Source organism: Anabas testudineus, chromosome 16 (genome assembly GCF_900324465.2).
Source record: "Anabas testudineus chromosome 16, fAnaTes1.2, whole genome shotgun sequence".
Classification (NCBI taxonomy): Eukaryota; Metazoa; Chordata; class Actinopteri; order Anabantiformes; family Anabantidae; genus Anabas; species Anabas testudineus.
Window position 1 is genome coordinate 16,799,901 of NC_046625.1, and position 16,562 is coordinate 16,816,462.

Consider the following 16,562-nt stretch of genomic DNA (forward strand, 5'->3'; position numbering starts at 1 on the left):
GTTTAGTTCAGCAGTGTGAAACAACTCTCAGACAGCAGTATGATATATGGGAGTACCGCTGGCATCATTGATCTTAACTTTAACTGCAGTAGTGCAGTGGTAGTTGATTGGGTGTTATACTGCAGAAAAGGGGATCACAGAAAGGATACAATAACCTACTACTATATTATTCATATGTCTGACTTATGATTAATGGTAGGTGAATACATTCTACCTAGCAAGAGGTGGGTATTCAAATGCAGGGTCTGTAGTCTGCACTAATTTTATAATGTTTTACTCAATGTTTTACAGCCCACACCTCTTCCCTAGAATGAGTTTTATATGCCTTCTCAGTGTCGTCCATTATGGCGAGAGTGCATAATGTACAGGGGCGCAATGCAAAATGACAAAGAAACAGCATCCTCTTCTGGTGGAAATTGATCATAGCATGCATCACGCCTCTTAGTTCCATGGGTTCAGATTTATTGGCAACAGATGTTTATATCAAAAACAGGCTAAAGATGATCACCCAAGCAAACTACAACTGCAATCATAAACCAAAAGACAACTACCCATTACAACAGTGCCAGTGTTTTGTAGGCTGTAGTGAAGAGGTGGTCACCACAGCTGCCTCAGTCTGAAGAGGTTCAAAGACCTAAAATTGTCAAAAACGATTAAGGACCAAGGAAATGATTAATAATTTCCAAAGAACAGCAGGCGCTCAAGTTTTCCTTGTCCAATCTTTTCCCATCAACATCTAATTATATGGGCTGTAACATAAATAATTCATGCAGCACTTTAGGACAAAAACATGACAATCAACACAGGCAATCTTCAACTTCTGTCATTACTAATTCAGCATCTGCTGAATGCTTTTCTACCACTTGGACTGATTACAGGATGCATGTGTTTGTGTACACAGTGTGAGTCTGTGTCTGCATATTATCATTCCAAACAATTTATTATTAAAGCCTTTCCCCTATCTATAAACATAAAGAGATTACGTTCTATAGCTTTGAATGGTTACTAAATTTGATTCAAGATGTCTTAGCGTTCCACTGACTACTATAGCTTACAGCCAAATGGAAAACTAATTAGATTTTTCAAGTGACCATTATTTCTGTAATATGTTGTCATAGAGCTCATTCTTGCAAACACATCCCGAGTGCTCCAAACAAGCACTTAATTTGAGCACTGAACTAGCACATGCATAATAATGACCTTATTTGCATATATTATGTCAGTCTGCTTAGTATGTTAATGCTTGGTAAACTCTGGGTTTAATCGTTCAGCAGACATTCTAATTGGGAGTTTGTTAATTGGTTACATTGATGCTCTGACATTTGTTAATCTACTGGCAGGTCTTGTTTGTTCATTTCGGAACCAAACAGCCAACAGTACTTTTCCACTTTACACACGGCAAAGCTTTCTTCAGCATTTAGAGGATTTAATTTTACAATTTATTTACCAAAGAGGAGATTTTTATGTTTAATTCTGTCAATAAATGAATGGTATTACTTACTTATAAACCTAACAAACTAAACGAAACAGACAAGCTACTACACTGGTACTATACTGTATAGTACTTTAAAGCAGCACAGCACAGAATTACATCCCCCGGCATTAAAGAGGGACTTTATCAGATAATAATAAATGAGAAAAGTATATTGTTACTGAATAATACTGCATTTGCCTTTCCTTTAAACAATAAAGTCTAAATATATACTGTATATTTTTTCCAGGCCAACAGCTCAAAATGTAAAATATTATTGAGCTATGGTAAAAATATACAATAGGTAATAATTTATGAATACTTAAATTAACAAGGATGAACAATTATGTTTAATTAGCCTTTACAGCACAAACAGAATCACAATATTGTCAAATAGGATATTGTAAGCAATGAAAGTACATTTTTTATTCATTTTTAATTTATGTCAAAATGTTTTTAGCACCACTTTCACCTGTGAAATTAGCAGAGGGGTAAAGATCTAGATCCTACATAGAGAACTGTTAAACTGCAACAGACTCTACTGTGATGATCATACTCCAACTCCAACTCCAAACTGTACTGATGAACCCTAGAGGTTATGTCTTCAGGTTCTTTATTTATATAATGTTAGGATTTCTAATGGACCTACAGATATTCACATATACCCCCAGCGCTGTTATTTATTACACTGTTTTTTTTCTTCTTCTTCAAGTCAGCAGCACTAAAAAGCACAGTGGGCCATTAAACAAAAATCAGCACAGAAGTACTTTTAGGAAGCAAGATAGTGTACAACTGGGAAGTCAAATATAGCTCTATTAGAAATACAACACTCAAAAGCAACTTTATGGCCTTTTCTGTAATGGTAAAGTCAAATGTTGTGCCAAATATGGAAATTCAAAACTGTCAAACTGTTGTTAGAGCTGAAACATTCTGAAACAATAAACAATGAAGTATCAACTCTTAATGTTAAATATAAACATTTAGAAACAATGGGAACATATATCTAAAACCAGCCTTTAAGAGCTATATGATATGGTGTCAGACTGCTTTGTCTTTCTGATGTTAGAAGCTACACATATCAAATGGTTAGCCTTTCTCCCATCATTTCAATCATATCATTTGGGGGCTCGCTGTCTTCCATCGTTACCTCTGGCAGTTGTTTGACCTTCGTGACCTTATGTGATGAAACCACTGAGGTAGCCATCAGTCATGAGTTGCTCTGGCGTCCTCGTGCACCAGCCTCTGATCTCAGCCTCCTCAGCTCCTCACTGCTGGTCGCACTCTCAAACCTGAAGCCCTCTATGACCAAGGTCTCTCCGTCCTCCTCTATGCACGCCTCACACTCCTGCTGAGTCTGTCACAACAACAACATGCACACTAGACCCTACTGCGCACAGAATGCCTAAGCACACAGAATAATGACAAGGTCATTTATACATCTATCATTATTAAAAAATATCCTGCACAGTACAGGCAGCAGTCACAGTCCAGAATCCAAAGAAATATAGCAACAAGCATGGATGTGGATGAGACTGTTGTAAATCAGCTCACTGAAACAACAAGCTCCAAAGTCCCATCACAATGCACTGAAGGCGTTTCTGTCAAGCAAATATGACTTTTTTCTCATTTTACCAAAACGCTATAGGGAACAAAGTTTTATTTATCTGTTGGTGCTTTCTGCTACGTGATAAAATAGAAGTGATGAATTAAAGCTTGAAGCTGTTTGTTCTTTGACAACTTTGATAGAAGATCATACAGGACAGGTTCAGAGTCTTAAGCTTAGAGTGCAAAGAGAGTGCGTAATGGTGGCAAGAAAAAGTATGTGAACCTTTTGGAATTTCATAGTTTTCTGCATTAATTTGTCATTAAATGTGATCTGATCTTTATCTAAGTCAAGAGTATTAAAACACACAATGTGCCAATGTGACTTGCCAAAAGGAGCTTTCAGAGGATCTAAGATCAAGAATTGTTGATTTACATGAAGCTGGAAAGGGTTACAAAGTGATGTCAAAGCAGAAATTCAACAGTCTACCGTTAGGAAAACAATCTACAAATGGAGACACTTTGGGACTGTGGCTACTCTACCAAGAAGTGGGAGGCCAGTTAAAATGACCCCAAGAGCACAACGAACACTCGTCAATGAGGTAAAGAAACAACCCAGAGAGACTCAAATTTGAAGGCATCATTGGAACTGGCTGACCATGTGCAGGGTGTCTACAGCAGGACACCCTAAAGGAAGCTGCTGCTTACTAAAAAGAACATTGCTGCATGCCTGAAGTTTGCCAAAGAGCACGTTGGCAGTCCACAGCCGTATTGGCAAAATGTTTTGTGGACTGATGAAACTATATTGAACTATTTGGAAAAAACACATGGGACTACATCTGGTGTAAAAAGGCACATCATATTTGTTACAACTCTTGACTTGAGATGAAGATCAGATCACGTCAAAATCAATGCAAAAAAAAAAAAAAAACATGAAATTCAAAGAGGTTCACATACTTTTTTGCCACTGTTTGGTTAAGCAACTAAAATTTATTTTGTTGGCAAGTCAGCTTGTGCATACATTTCTAAGGTTTTGTAAGGGATAAAAAAAAAATAAAACAACTACAATAAACAATATCTCTCTCTTAAATATAATGTAAGTGGAAAAAACAGTCAGTCAGTGGAAAAAACTATGGAAGAACATGGGACAAAGTCACAAGCCCAATTCGCAATACGATAATAATTTAGTTGGGGCTAAAGCGGTTCACTTCATTTTGTTTCCATTAGGATATCTCGGAGTATTTGCATACCATTCTGGGCCTCTTCGGGTTGGCATGGCCTGTTAATGTACACCAGTCCAGCAGGTCCTCAATTTCTCTCATCAACTGCTGAGCATTTGACAACACTAAAAAATGTCCACAAAAAAAATAAACACATTGTCGTGCAGGATAAATTTTACACCTATAAAACATTTCATATTTATTTTAGATGCACACAAATTAATATATGATATATTTAATAAGTTATTATATGCCTCCATCAGAGTGTTGAGCTTACACTCTCTGGTCTCTGAGATCATGATTTCAGGGTGCTCTTCACTTGCCATTTCACTGATCCTTCCACTTTTTCTTCCACAGCCAGTCCTCCAAGTCCAGGGTTTGTATTTTACTCCTATGTCCTTTAAAATTGTTAAGATGACACAAGTGGAGATTATAATTTCAGTAAAATATATGGTACTGATAGAAAAAACCTGATCTCATACCCCAGTTACAGTTACAGTCATGTGTATGGTTGATCTAATAGATCCAATTATTCATTCTCTGGGTAAATTATTTAAATCCAGTATGAAGACTATTAGTTAAAGACTCAACGAGTACGTTAATCAAATTTGAACTACAACAATATCAAATATTTAGACCACTTTTAATCCAGCTACTTGCTAGTTTAGCTAGTTAGCTACCTGCTAGAAAGCAGGTGTTACCTCGCTATCGAACAATAATTACTACTAACGCTTATTCTTATAGGACAAAACATTTGTTTTTCCTATTAGAATTATTACTTTATTTTAGTGAGTTACATTTTGTCAGTGTATGTGGGAGTTATCCTTACTGTAACGTTAGCTTATTAAGCAAATAAATTGACATTGGCCAAGTTAGCTAGCCTGAAGTTAGCAAGCTAAGGCTAACTTCAGTGTTAGCGCCACAGACACAGTGAAAAAGAGGGACTTTTCCTATAAGACATAGTTAAACTTTTTAAGGCGTTAAAAAGTACATTACGTTCTTTATAATTATTGTTGAGTTATTTTTCAGTGCTTACTGGTCGCCTCTTGGTGCTTAGCTTGTTGAGATGCGGCTGTCCAAGGTTTTACTCCTGTCCTCTAGCACATATGAACTCATGACATGGCCCAGTGATCTGATCATCCCTTTAATGTAGAGAAACCATGTGCAGAATAGTCCCCTACAAAATTAGCCTAAGTAAGACATTGGGATAAGCACACCTTTGGTGTATAGTGCTTAGGATTTGTAGCCTACTACTAGTAGCTTATACATGAAAAAGTTGCACAGCAAAAAATATAAATAATAAATAAAAAAGAGAGAGAGAGAGAGAGTACTATAGTGTACATTTGTTTACATATACTTAACGTTACACATACACCTCCACATATCCATAATGTGTGCATACACAGCAGTGTACACGATCAAGACCATGAGTTCATGTCAGGGAACGAGTCCTTCTTCATTGAAGGATCTCCGACTCTTTAGACACTTGTTTGTCGTACCAGTCACTGTTTCTTTGATATATTTGGTACATCTGGTCTTCCACCACTTCACAGTTCACTCTGAGCTCTGTAGCTAAACAGCTTTTTCTCATGTGCTTTTATTTTGAAAAGACGACAGCAGTCAAGTGACTCCCGGAAGTTTTTGTTTTCTCACCTGTCATTTCTGACACGGCGCAAGAGTCCAGTCTCGCCTCTGTGTTTTTCTCCTAAAAACAGGTCCTCCTTTCTCAAGAATTAATGATAATCCTATGTGTACAACTGACGTCTAATTGAGGACAGCATCTAACACGGTTAGTGACAGTCGAAACTGAAAAATAATCGACTACCTCTGCTTCACCTACAAATAGTCACAAGACGTTAGCTAGGCGCTAGCTAACTGTTACAATAACACATCGACCATTTTAATCGTCGTAGCCAGTCATTGTTTTGGCTTTTATTTTTCTAGAGGGTATTGTCTGCCCGATGTGTCATTTATTCGTAGCCTGTTTTAAAACTGCAAACTGTGTGTTTTATGGGTTGTCAACATAGCTCGCGGAAGCTAACACCACAGCGTTAGCATCGTGCACAGAATGAGATTCATTGATTGTTTACATCCCAACTATTATTTCTTTTTAGTGCCACTTTGTACGAAAAAATGTCTCGTCCTCTTTGTCGTTGACCTGCTAGCAATCAGCTGTCCTGTTTTAACGAACGAAATGACTAACGTTTACTCATCGTGTCTTGTTTTGGATTCATGTCCACTTTCGTTTTGAAATAGTTGCAGGGGTCACTTTCGATTTCATACAATTGTCAGAAGTCTTCAATGAAAGTCAGCGGAAACGCGTTTGTTTTTTTTTTCTTCTTTGGTTTCTATCCATGACATGTGGTCTAGCTAACAATCGGTCTAGTTGTTTTGCAGCACACTTGTTCTTATTTTTCTAAATACCACGGCCTTCAGACTTAAAATCCTGGCTCCTCGGAGTTTGCTGCATCATTGCATGCTGACATCATCAATAGCTTTAGCTGCACTGTCTCTGTTCCCGGGGTCCACCAAACAGGAAGTATTCAGAAGGTTTAGGTTTTGTCTGCTTCAGGTAGCTCGGCTCCATGTGCTTAAATTATTGCTTAGAGTCAAATGGACAGGAAGGCCAGTATTCAGGTCAGTGAGACGCCCCCCTCCTCCATGTACACAGTCAGAGTTTCCTCTTGTATTCACACAGCAGACCTGCAATGAATCCGTCATTCATCAAGGTGATAATGTTCAATTTCTGTTGAAAAAGTGTAGTGTAGTTTTTTGGAAAATGTAATGTGTGGTTCTTTTCAATTTTGTTCAACCGACAAGTGTCTACTATGACTTTGTCTCCCATTTGCACCTTTCTACATAATGTAGTACAGTTCATCAGTGCATCACCAACTACTATCTTACAAAATGACCACACAGTAGAATCAACACCTCTCTGAGACTGAACCATATTAATATTATGAAAAGGGAAATTATTGTAGGGCTGTATTAGTTTCTAATAGATGTAGATGTGTGTAAATGTACCTCTAATACTCTCTATAACACCATGACCAGTGTTTTAAAAATAAGCAACAAATATGAAGTGTTGCTGCACTTCAGATCTGTTTCAGGGTAAATCCCCTTCATCAAATCTTTAGCAGTTGTTTATAACAGTTCACCTCTAGTAGCTCTTTACTTGTGAAAATGTGTCAGGAAGCGATGCATTGTTCACTTCCTGTAACAGTGGTTTCTATAAAAGAAATAGACCAAGGGTATGAATGTTTCCCTCACATCATCTTCTTGCATCTTAGTCCCTCCCTTTGAAGACGTAAGGAAAGGTGGAGGAGAAGATGTGGCGAGAGAGAAGTGAGACGTCCTTTCTCTGAACACTCATCTGAAGTGATGTCTGTTTCCAATGGCTCCAGTGGCTCAGTTGGATCAGCTGTCAGTGGGATGATAGAGCTGTGTGGCAAATTTTGTTGGATCAGAAGTTGTATTTGGACATACAGTACACACTGTCCAAATATCACTAAGGCTGCATCGTCAGCACAGTGTTGTTTTTTCTTTCTGTATGCATGACTATCTTAAATCTGCACATTGCACACTGTTTATAACGCTTTCAGAAATTATTTATTACCCCAACAATATTTCTGTGTGACATTTTTAAAACCAAATGCTTTATAGTAGAAGTGCTAACTTAAGTTCAATAATCAAATCTTCAATTCATTTCAGTCAGTTGTCATTTTTGTTTTTGGCTAAACAACAACAAAAAGAGATCTATAACTTTGACAATGACATTTTATCACTCTCCAGGTCTGCTATCTGCTACAGAGTAGACCCGTGCAGGCATGGAGCCCCTGGCAGTGGATGATGACATCTGTATCCTTAAACATGAGACAGCCTACACCGCTGCCGGCGAGAGCCCTGTATCAGTGTGTGCTGGAGACGAATCTGTTGCTTCCCACTTTGCCTTGGTCACAGCCTATGAGGACATCAAGAAGAGGCTGAGAGACACAGAGCGAGAGAATACCTTGCTGAGGAAGAGGGTTAAGCAACTAGAGGATAAGGTATAGATGTAAATGGTTCAGTAAATGGTGTTTGTGGGAGAGAGGCAAGATGAAGATAGAAGAAAGAGGTAATAGCTTATCCAGGTGGTTAAACAGCAAGGGGCGAGCTAAAGACAGAGATGAATGAAAGTTGTTTTTCCCATTTTTCCTGGACATCAGAATAATGGACAAGCGAAAAAATGCTCAGGGAAAGTTTGGAAGAAGTCTGTAAATTCAACACCATGCTGCAAAATGCTTGCCTCTGGGAGAGTCTTTATGCCAGCATCATTAATATTGTTGGCCTATAGTCAAAGCTATAAAACAATGAGAAATAAATCTACTCTGTCTAAAAACAGAGAGGAGGTCTGGAAAAGTATGGCATTGCCAAACAATGTGCTGGAACCCTGCACACTGGGGGAGAGAGCTCCTGAAATTGGATTTGAAAAAAACAAAAGACCCAGTTGTCACAGCTGGTAGAGTAGCTGAAGTGAAAATGCAACACAACATGTGGGCAGAGTATCTTCTTCACAAGTGTCTCATCTTTATCAGTTTTGGTTTTATCTGCTGCTGCATTAGACCATTCGAGATAGGATGTGGTGGGAGGAAAGTGACTTCCTACCACAGATATTTACATTAAATGAAATTGATATCTTTTCTTTTTTCTTCTTCTTTTCTCCTTTTTTTCCCCACCTCTTCTCATTTTATCTATCACTATACCATAGCTCTTCAGGCCAGATGCACCACCATCTGAGGGTCCCCAGTATGTAAACAAGGCCTTCAGTGCTTACCGAGGTATCTATATAGAGAAGGAGGACCTGCAGATGGAGCTTAACAAACTGGTGCGTTTACTGATTAATTTGAAACTTCCTCAGTTAACTGAAACTCGAGCCTGGCACAAAGATCAAGTATGTTGCAAACCTATAAAATACTGCATAATATTTTATTCTAAGGTGAATATACAGTATTTTTGTAACCTTATAATCAAAACTCTAAACTGTAAGTTTAACTTTAATTGTAAGTAGAACCACCAAGACAGTGAGATCAAAAGAGTTTGCTGGATTGGCACGAATACTAACATCTTTCTCCTCTCCTTTCTCCTCACTGTCCCTTCTCTTTGTCTGTCAGAAAAAGGAGAAGAGTGAGGGTGAGAGGTTGCTGACAGAGCAGCTCCAGGCCAAAGAGTTGGAGCTGCTTCAGTTGAGGACGGAGATGGAGACCAGCCAAGGTACAGGTAGAGCACACAAGTCTACTTTCTATTCCATGAAAGAGCTGAGAAGCACGTAATATGGTAACAATGGAATATATAACATTCTCTGGCATATTCAAACATTAGTATTTGCTGCTCTTATGTCTAAAGATAAGTTTACTTATGTGTAACAGAACTAACTGAACTTGTTCATGTACTACATTTACTGTATCTGACATTTTACATCACATTTGAAATCATCCCATTTATTAACACTTCAACAATAATGGTCTAACGTCCATTGTGTGTGTGTGTGTGTGTATCTCCAGTCATGAAGAGCTTGAACAGCCCTCAGGACTACTGGCAGGTAGACCGAGTCACCACTGAGCTAAAGATCCAGAAACTGCAGGAGGAGGTGGAAAGGGTGACACTGGAAAACAGCAGACTGCTGGAGAGAAGTGGGGTAAGTGAATGTGGGGGGGGGGAGTTGGAAGGACAGGAAAGGATAATAGAAAGAGAACAGACACCGTTGAGAGGATAATGCTAAAAAAAAAATCGCACTAAGGAAGAGATGTGGCATAAACACAGGAGAGTAAAACAGAGTAGGAGGTAGGTGTTGGGGGAGAGGCAGACAGTTGCAGTAGGAAACAGCCTAGTGAGGAATACAGGAGCACAGGGGTGCATATACACAATAGAACAGGTACAGTGATTAGGAAAGAACGACAGGAGCAGGGGTTAATCAATGATAGCAGAGGAGTCCTGGTTATGTCATAATACAACAACAAACATGAAAATACTTCAAAACAACTTCAGACAACACCCCACTCTGTATTTTCCATAACTTACCTTTGTTTTAGGAGGAACCCCATGGCCTTAACGGACCAGACTTGGACCAGATCTGTGATGCAAAGTATAATGCAAGGTATAGTGTTTTATGAATATCATAGAAGAGTCGTAGTCAATTCAGTGCGCAGCTCTCATCGACCTGACAGAACGATGTACGAATTTACGAGAAACATACATGAACTATGACGACACGAGGAGCGTGATGGGGACAAATGGTATGTGAGGAAACTTGACAGGTTAGACTGGTGTGCTACAGCCCACAAGATGGGATTTCAGAAATACAGTACATTACAGTGCTGTACAGGATGTTGTATGCTTGTTCCAGTGTGTACACCGTGGATTGTAGTTTTCTTGTTTGGCCACTAGAGGAGGGTGCAGCTTTATGCATTGCAAGTCTTATCTGCAGAACAGACAGATAGCTGGGTAGAAAAGAAGATAGAACAATAGATCAATCTTTATTTATCCCAAAAGGAAATTCTAGTGTTGTAATAGCCCCTATACAAAACACACAGTGTCAGGTAGATAAGAACGAGAAAGAGATTAGAGTTAACACAGTCTATGAAATGCAGGAGCAATAGAGCTATATATGATGACCACCAACTAAACCCTTGGCACTCCAGTGTTTCAATGCATACAGCAGCTCTATGGTAGATCTATAGATCCTCCACCTACTTTTCAGTGAGATAATCCCCTGTAAATTAGCAGGGACTTACATTTCAGAAAATTACACATGTGGTGTATAACAATTGTTTGACTTGTCAGCAGGTTCTTCCGATGGTGTTACGTTTTTAGCAGCACAAAAATCTTTTTTCTTTTTTTTTTATCTCCTGACAGTTTTTCTCATTGCGTTTTTTTTTTTATTTCGGGGCAGGTGTTTGAATTTAAGAAGCAAAGCGTTGATGAGATTTTGCGTCTTTACATAAGGTGTGGATTGGACTGTTTGTAGGTGTTGCTGGCCCCAAATACCTTTAGCATCAATACAGTCTATTATTCAGAGTCAAAAGTGGTGTGTTGTTAATGTAGCAAATAATGTGAACGCACGCCGTTACGTGAATACAAGTGAAACTCCTCTGTGGCTTCCCATCAGCACAGTTAGTGACTGTTAAATCTGTCAACAAAGAAACAAACTATATTGTAGAGTTAAAGTTTCACAAATACGTCACTCTCCAGGACTCTCTATAATTTGGTAAGTATATTAGGCTGTGTTTTAAGGATTGCTCTTTTTCTTTTCCTTTTTGAATATATGCAACAAACTGAAAGATATTCAAATTGTATAACAGTGAAACTATGAGCCTACAGTATGCCACAATCTTATCATCTTGTACGCAGGCTGTTTAATTCCTTAAACGTATTTATTTTTTTGGATATAAATTCAAAATATTCTGTTCATTTGCAGTGAGAGGAGCATACAGCAGATGTACCAGGCTTTGCACTGTGAAGTCACTCGTCTCCATTCAGAGCTAAGCCACCAATCAGGCCTGATCAAGAAGCTGAGGCCACTGATCAGTGAGACAAGACAAGGTGGGGCACACACACCGACGCGAAAAGAAAATGCAGAAATTGTGGGCTTGCTTTTAAATATGTGTTATATGGGTTTATGTAATGATAACTCTATTTTTTGGATCTTTGGCCAATGCAAAGAGACATTTAACAAATTGAACCAATCTGACATTAGGATATAACCTGGGTGTTCAGCAGTATGAGAGTGCACATTTAAGTCTAACAGCTGGAAATCAAACCTTACTTCTCCTCAAAGAAATTGATGTGGCTAACATCAAAGGAAAGGAGGAGGCTAGTACTGCCTCTCCTCATTTAAAGGAAGGCTTTTCTAAAGAAGTACTACTCGCAGAGAAGACTTCTCCTGCTGCCCCTTGTTGCAATTTGTATAAGGGTGTGATAAGACTGCAGATATTATCTTAGTACTCAAACACTCTGAAAAAGGACATCATAAAATGCTTCCTCTACCCTACCCTCTGTGATGATGTATTCCAGCCCAGGAGAGATTACCTCTGTTGGCAATTCCCTCAGAGTGTCAGAAGAAGAGACCGGGAGGTGAAAATTAGAACGAAATATGGCAAGAAAATAAATCTTTGGCCTATTTATTCCACTGAATAAGAGGGTAATCCTTTAACTTAGATGAGGCAGATGGAGAGAAATCAGGAAAAGCATGAGTGCCAAAGAGGAGAATGATGTTTATTCAGTCCTACTGTGCATCTGTATTCTTCTAATGTTCTTCCTTTGGAATCACTTTTATTCAAATCCTAGACTCAGGAGACGCTCTCATGGAAGAGTAGCAGGCAGGGATGGATAGACGATGTGTGGATTTAAAGAGGTAGGGGGTAAAAGCGAGAGAATCTACTCTCATTCAAACTTTATCATTTGCTCAAGATGATGATTTGATAGCAAACCAATGATGTGTGAGAGATTAGGACATTTGATTTGTGGCTTAGTTTATGCAAGCTTTGTCTGATTAGGTTTTCTTCTGGCAATTTCTTTTTTTTAAGATTTTGGATATTTAAGTGGTGCAGAGGGTTTATTACAATATGTCTGTTGTATGGGGTGGAGGTTGAATCTACATGTTAAGTACACCAAGGTTACAAATATAAAAGTAGACTTTTAGTAGACATTAGCTATTGAGGGAAGAGTAGCTGGCCTTAATTCATCTACCAACTTGATTTCACTGAGATGATTCATACTAACAAACCTAATCTTCAATCTGTCACTTACCAAATTAGAAATCACTGAAGTGATCCATGTCTGCCTTACGTCTGTTGAATAAGTGGTGTAGTGGTACCAATGGGGTTCAAATCCTGGCTGTGGTCTACCTCCAGTAGGGGTCCTTAGGCAAGAGCTCCTTACGCTTACGTAGTGTGAGCACGATCTTGCTTATATGCTTTTTTTCTTTTTTTTTCTTGGCATGGTGGACTTTTTTTGTATATGGGGGTTGTGTAAATAATAATAATAATTGTTTATTCGTCATTATGTTATGTATATTATCATGGTACCAATGATCCAGTGTGTTCTCACAAAATGCAAATAATCCCACTGATGCTGCTTCCATTCCTTGTTTCCTCTGTCCTCTCCCTCTAACCTTCACTTTTTTCCTATTCTATCTTTGTCTGACTTTCTCTGTCTCCATCTGCCCCAACAGTTCCAGTCCAGTGTTTGGATGATGTGGAAAAGAACAACCACCATCAAGTTCATCTGGTGTCAGTGCCTCATCCCCCTAATGCCCCCCCACTCCCATCGTGCTCCGGCCGCCCATGCCCCCCGGTCGGCTGCCCGTCAGGCACCCTGCTGCCGGACAGTCTGAAGGAGGACTGCTGGTACAATGGGCCCTGGCCCACCCACACCTGTTCAGCAGAAGCTCTGATTGGGAGCGACACCTGCTCTGTTGTCCTGCCCCCGCCTCCCCTTAACCAAGCTTCCTTAGATGAAAGCTCTAGGTCTTTCCCCAGCCCCCCCAAACCCAGCGATGCCATATTTTGGGAAGGACACTCCGCTGCGTCCAACTCCTCATCATCAATGGGAAACTACAGTCCCAGAAGCCCCCCTAATACTGAGTGGGCCAGACCCTACTGAGGGGAAAGATCATTAGTGTGTAATTGGATTTAAAATAAACAGGAGGATGAATGAATGGATTTTTCAATCCTGCCACATAGCTACCACCTAACCTGCCTTAAGTTGTTAAGACTACTCCTCTGAGCTGATCTGCAATGGACCTACTGGTTGTGGGAACTATTTAAGGCCAGAAGAGGCCTTTTATTTTTTGCTTTTTCTGAGGTTAAGACTCTGTGAACTCACTAATTTCTCTGTGCACCGCATCGGTGAATATATCTGACCTTGGAGAAGAGAAGGTGATGAGAGACCCTCAACAGAATCAATAGTTTGTCCATATATATGTGTACTTGTATGCACGTGCAGAAGTGTGTGCAAGCATGCATACAAGCTGTTTAATTGTGTGCATATGTGCACATCAAACACAGTGTGCCTGTGTGGGCGCCTCTCGCCTGCCTGTATCTGTATCTTGTCATAATAAACCCAATAGGGCTCAGATGGCCTCTTTCTCCATTTACTTTTTGCCAGTGATTACTGGAGCCACAGCTGGACACATAGTACTTCAACTTGTAAAACTATACTTCCTCTAATGCAAGTTTTTTTTTTTTTTTACATTTGATCACTGTAAAGTATATCACATATGTAGTCCCATGTATGTCTCATGTTCATGTGAAGGTGGTGTCTGGGTATGAGGATGTGTTTAAGACTGTGATGAAAACAGGCATTCAGAATAATTGCAGATTTTTGTTCCAGACTTTGCTGACTTGAATCTCTTTTTTTTTCCTCAAAATAGTTATTTTTAATCAAAGTCCATATTGGTTTATCAAAGTATGCTGTCTACATATTCTTTCAGAATCAATTTTAAGCATGCAGTTACGTACTTGAATTTCTGGGGTATTACATACTGAGTAGCAAATAATTGTAATCAAAAGTATATAACTTTCTGAATAAAGAAAAAAACACTCCATCCTCACTTGTACCAGAAAATGATTAACTGTTTACAATTTCAGAGAGATTTCACGGCTCGCACAAGCCTCTGAACCTGCCTGTTATCACATGTTCAATTTTCTCAGAACTGCTGTAAGGCAGCATTGATTCTTTTCATTTGTCAGTTGTGAAGAACTGTGCATTGTTGGATGTTTTTTTGCAGGACTTTTAATTTGGGCTCATGGAATAGAGTTTGAACACCCCTGTATTTAGAAATCCTGTTAATGTTGGAAAGCGGATTAGGTTTTGGGAGGTTTTGAACCATAGGAAATGTAACTAAACTCTGTACTGTGCTGATGTTCATCTATGATACACTTGTTCTGCAGTAAGGGGTAAGTTGTGTGACCAGGAATGTCTGTCTTTGATTTCACATGAGTATATACTGAAGGATGTACAAAAGAAAACCTATTATGAGTAGAATACAAGATATACAGTAGGAAGAATGTGCATATGTGTATAAATGTAAATGGTGGGCTTCAGTATTCTGCCAAACGTGGTTTTGCACTCCAATGCATTGGTTAGTTTTCTTTTGTTTTCTTCCCCCACCCCCTAACACTTCTGTGTTTAAGAGCTGTCTGTAAAGGTGGCAAGACAAGCCAACGTGAGCTGTGACTTGACAAATGCGTGCACAAAGCACAAAGGGCCGTGGTTGTCAAAAAGATGTTTTTTGTTTTGTTTTTTTTACTTTTTTCCAATCTGTTCCATGATAATTGTGGTCTTTTTGTTCTTCATTTTTAAGAAATGTTATTTTACAGCAGTAGTTTCATACTTCTGTAAACAATCTGCAAACCAAAATGCAATGTACAGTAGATATGGATTATATTTTAGACTTACTGTACTTGAGACTGTTTGTAAATATGATCAATTAAACGAACTAAAGGAAGTGACTGTGTGAAATTGTTATATTTTTAGCTATAAAGCTGGGGTGCAAATGATTAAAACTGACTCTGGCACATGAAGCCACTTGAGAGTTGAAACCAGCAATGTTTTCCACAGACCTTACATGCAATAGCTCAGCAAGCAGAACAATTTCTTTTAACTTTAACAATCAACCAATGGTTATTCAAAGTTTAGCAGATTCCAGCTTCTCAAAGGCAGGATTTGTTGCTTTTCTGAAAGTCCTGCTCAGGAACCTTGAAATGTTGAAATATCCATATATTCCTTACACGATACATAAAATTACATAATCATAACAGGAGCTGCATTCAACTATTCATCAGTTAATAAAGTAGTCATCTATGTCCTGCTAAGCCAGTGGTTTGAGTCCCAGTTCGTCTTGGCCACTAACATAAATACATGCATATGATTTCAATAATCCTAACTGTAAGACAGCCAACTTCAGTGATCTGCTATGACACATCCATGGATTACAGCGGTGATGTGAATCCAGCTGTCTCCCAAAAGGAAACATCTAGAAGTATGTGAACAGTGACACATTTTTTGAAATTTTACATCTACACTGAAGCAATTGGGATGTCATTAAAGTTTAGACATTTACATTTAACTAGTCATTGTATACACACACTTCCACTTCCCAAGCGGTTTCATGGAAACAATGGTCTGTTCACTGCTCACTCACTATTATATTACAAGCAGACATTTAAAAGATCTGGAGGTGACTTTGCATTTCAACATCTTCAATCGAAGGAATTCACTAGCAAGATCAGAAACATTAAAAGACCATAATTAAAGTCCATAACGGCAGAATTCATTGAAGAAAAACTACA

At 38.8% G+C, this 16,562-nt stretch overlaps 1 protein-coding gene across 3 annotated transcripts; it reads left to right on the forward strand.

Moving 5' to 3' along the window:
• Positions 1-5,876: 5,876 nt before the first annotated feature.
• On the forward strand, positions 5,877-15,718 carry azi2 (5-azacytidine induced 2). Of its 3 annotated transcripts, none has more exons than XM_026371985.1 (8): positions 5,877-6,022; positions 8,026-8,279; positions 8,981-9,097; positions 9,384-9,489; positions 9,774-9,907; positions 10,302-10,366; positions 11,687-11,811; positions 13,442-15,718. In XM_026371985.1, exons 2-8 carry the CDS (start codon positions 8,061-8,063, stop codon positions 13,870-13,872), a joined length of 1,197 nt encoding a protein of 398 aa, XP_026227770.1. In that variant the 5' UTR covers positions 5,877-6,022; positions 8,026-8,060; the 3' UTR covers positions 13,873-15,718. The 3 variants fall into 3 exon arrangements, with proteins under 3 accessions (XP_026227770.1, XP_026227772.1, XP_026227771.1); XM_026371987.1 differs by having other exon boundaries at positions 9,384-9,483; XM_026371986.1 differs by lacking the exon at positions 5,877-6,022 and adding an exon at positions 6,040-7,656.
• The last annotated feature ends 844 nt before the right edge of the window (positions 15,719-16,562 follow it).